This window comes from Odontomachus brunneus, unplaced genomic scaffold (assembly GCF_010583005.1).
Source record: "Odontomachus brunneus isolate Ranch 3 - 2012 unplaced genomic scaffold, Obru_v1 Obru_scaffold_100, whole genome shotgun sequence".
Taxonomy (NCBI): domain Eukaryota; kingdom Metazoa; phylum Arthropoda; class Insecta; order Hymenoptera; family Formicidae; genus Odontomachus; species Odontomachus brunneus.
Genome location: NW_022639550.1, coordinates 1,103,102 through 1,104,169, shown reverse-complemented (window position 1 = coordinate 1,104,169; position 1,068 = coordinate 1,103,102). Strand labels below are relative to the sequence as shown.

The 1,068-nt window shown below is 33.2% G+C and overlaps 1 protein-coding gene across 1 annotated transcript in view; it reads left to right on the top strand.

Moving 5' to 3' along the window:
* The first annotated feature begins 203 nt into the window (after positions 1–203).
* Positions 204–1,068, top strand: part of LOC116848812 — a 12,543-nt gene continuing 11,678 nt past the window's right edge. The window contains exon 1 of the mRNA XM_032825312.1: positions 204–228. Coding sequence (XP_032681203.1) covers positions 219–228 — 10 coding nt within the window. The 5' untranslated portion in view covers positions 204–218. The remainder of the gene's footprint in view (positions 229–1,068) is intronic.

Here is a 1,068-nt window from a genome sequence, read left to right as displayed (position 1 = left end):
ACCGATTCACGTACATCATCGCATCGTCGCGGCATCCTCGAACCTCGTCGCACGTCAATTGACATTCACGCCATATTTCAGCGGCTTACACGATACATTCGCAGACAATACGGCCCAAAAGCTTTCGACATCGTTCTTCACTCTGCATACATCTCATCTCGCGTTTATATTAGCGTACTAGCGGCATAAGAAGGAGAAGACGCGTTAATATCGGTCAAATGTACAAAGGTACGTCATTGCGGTGTAAAATGCCGAAACTGAAAGCAAAGCAATGTATATCGCGTCGCAATTAATCGATCTTAGATACGCGCTGTCGTATTACATATTTCAGTAAATATTATTATTATTGATCAGAATTCGCTACTGACAACATTTTTCTGATTGATCGTAACCGACCGCAATCGATCATAGTTAATTTCATGCTAATTTTGTGCAAATTATCATGAATCTTTATCTTTACTATTGATTAAATTTTATGACTCGAAGCTATTTCCTTATATCTTTACAACGTTTTAGACAATCTCGTAGGTACCTTTTCATTTTCTCTTGTGTGACGTCAGAGAGAGTTTCTCATATATTTTATAACGTTTAATACAAAATAGGAAGCGAGAGTGCTGAAACGTTTATAGACTCAATAGACAATTGGCTCAAATATCACGGTTTAGTAGTTTCGCAAAAACAGTACTAATAAAATGTCCCTTATCGTGGAGCGCTATCGTATTACAGCTAGATTCCTACCAAATAAAAAAAAAGGAAGAAAGAAAGAAATAAACGGGAAAACTAGAAAAAGTATATATCGCATTTTTGCATTTGATTTATTATATTTAATTCTTCCTTTATACAACGGTGTGTGTGTGTGTGTGTGTGTGTATATATACACCGTTGTGTAAAGGAAGAATTAAATATAATAAATATAATTTAGTTATCGTCTAATCGAGCTAAAAAATATGACATTTCAACCAGTCTTGATTAATAAAAGATTGAGAATGAAAGTATATCGCAAAGAATAATAAAATGATCTTGTGTTATATATATATATATATATATATATATATATATATATATATA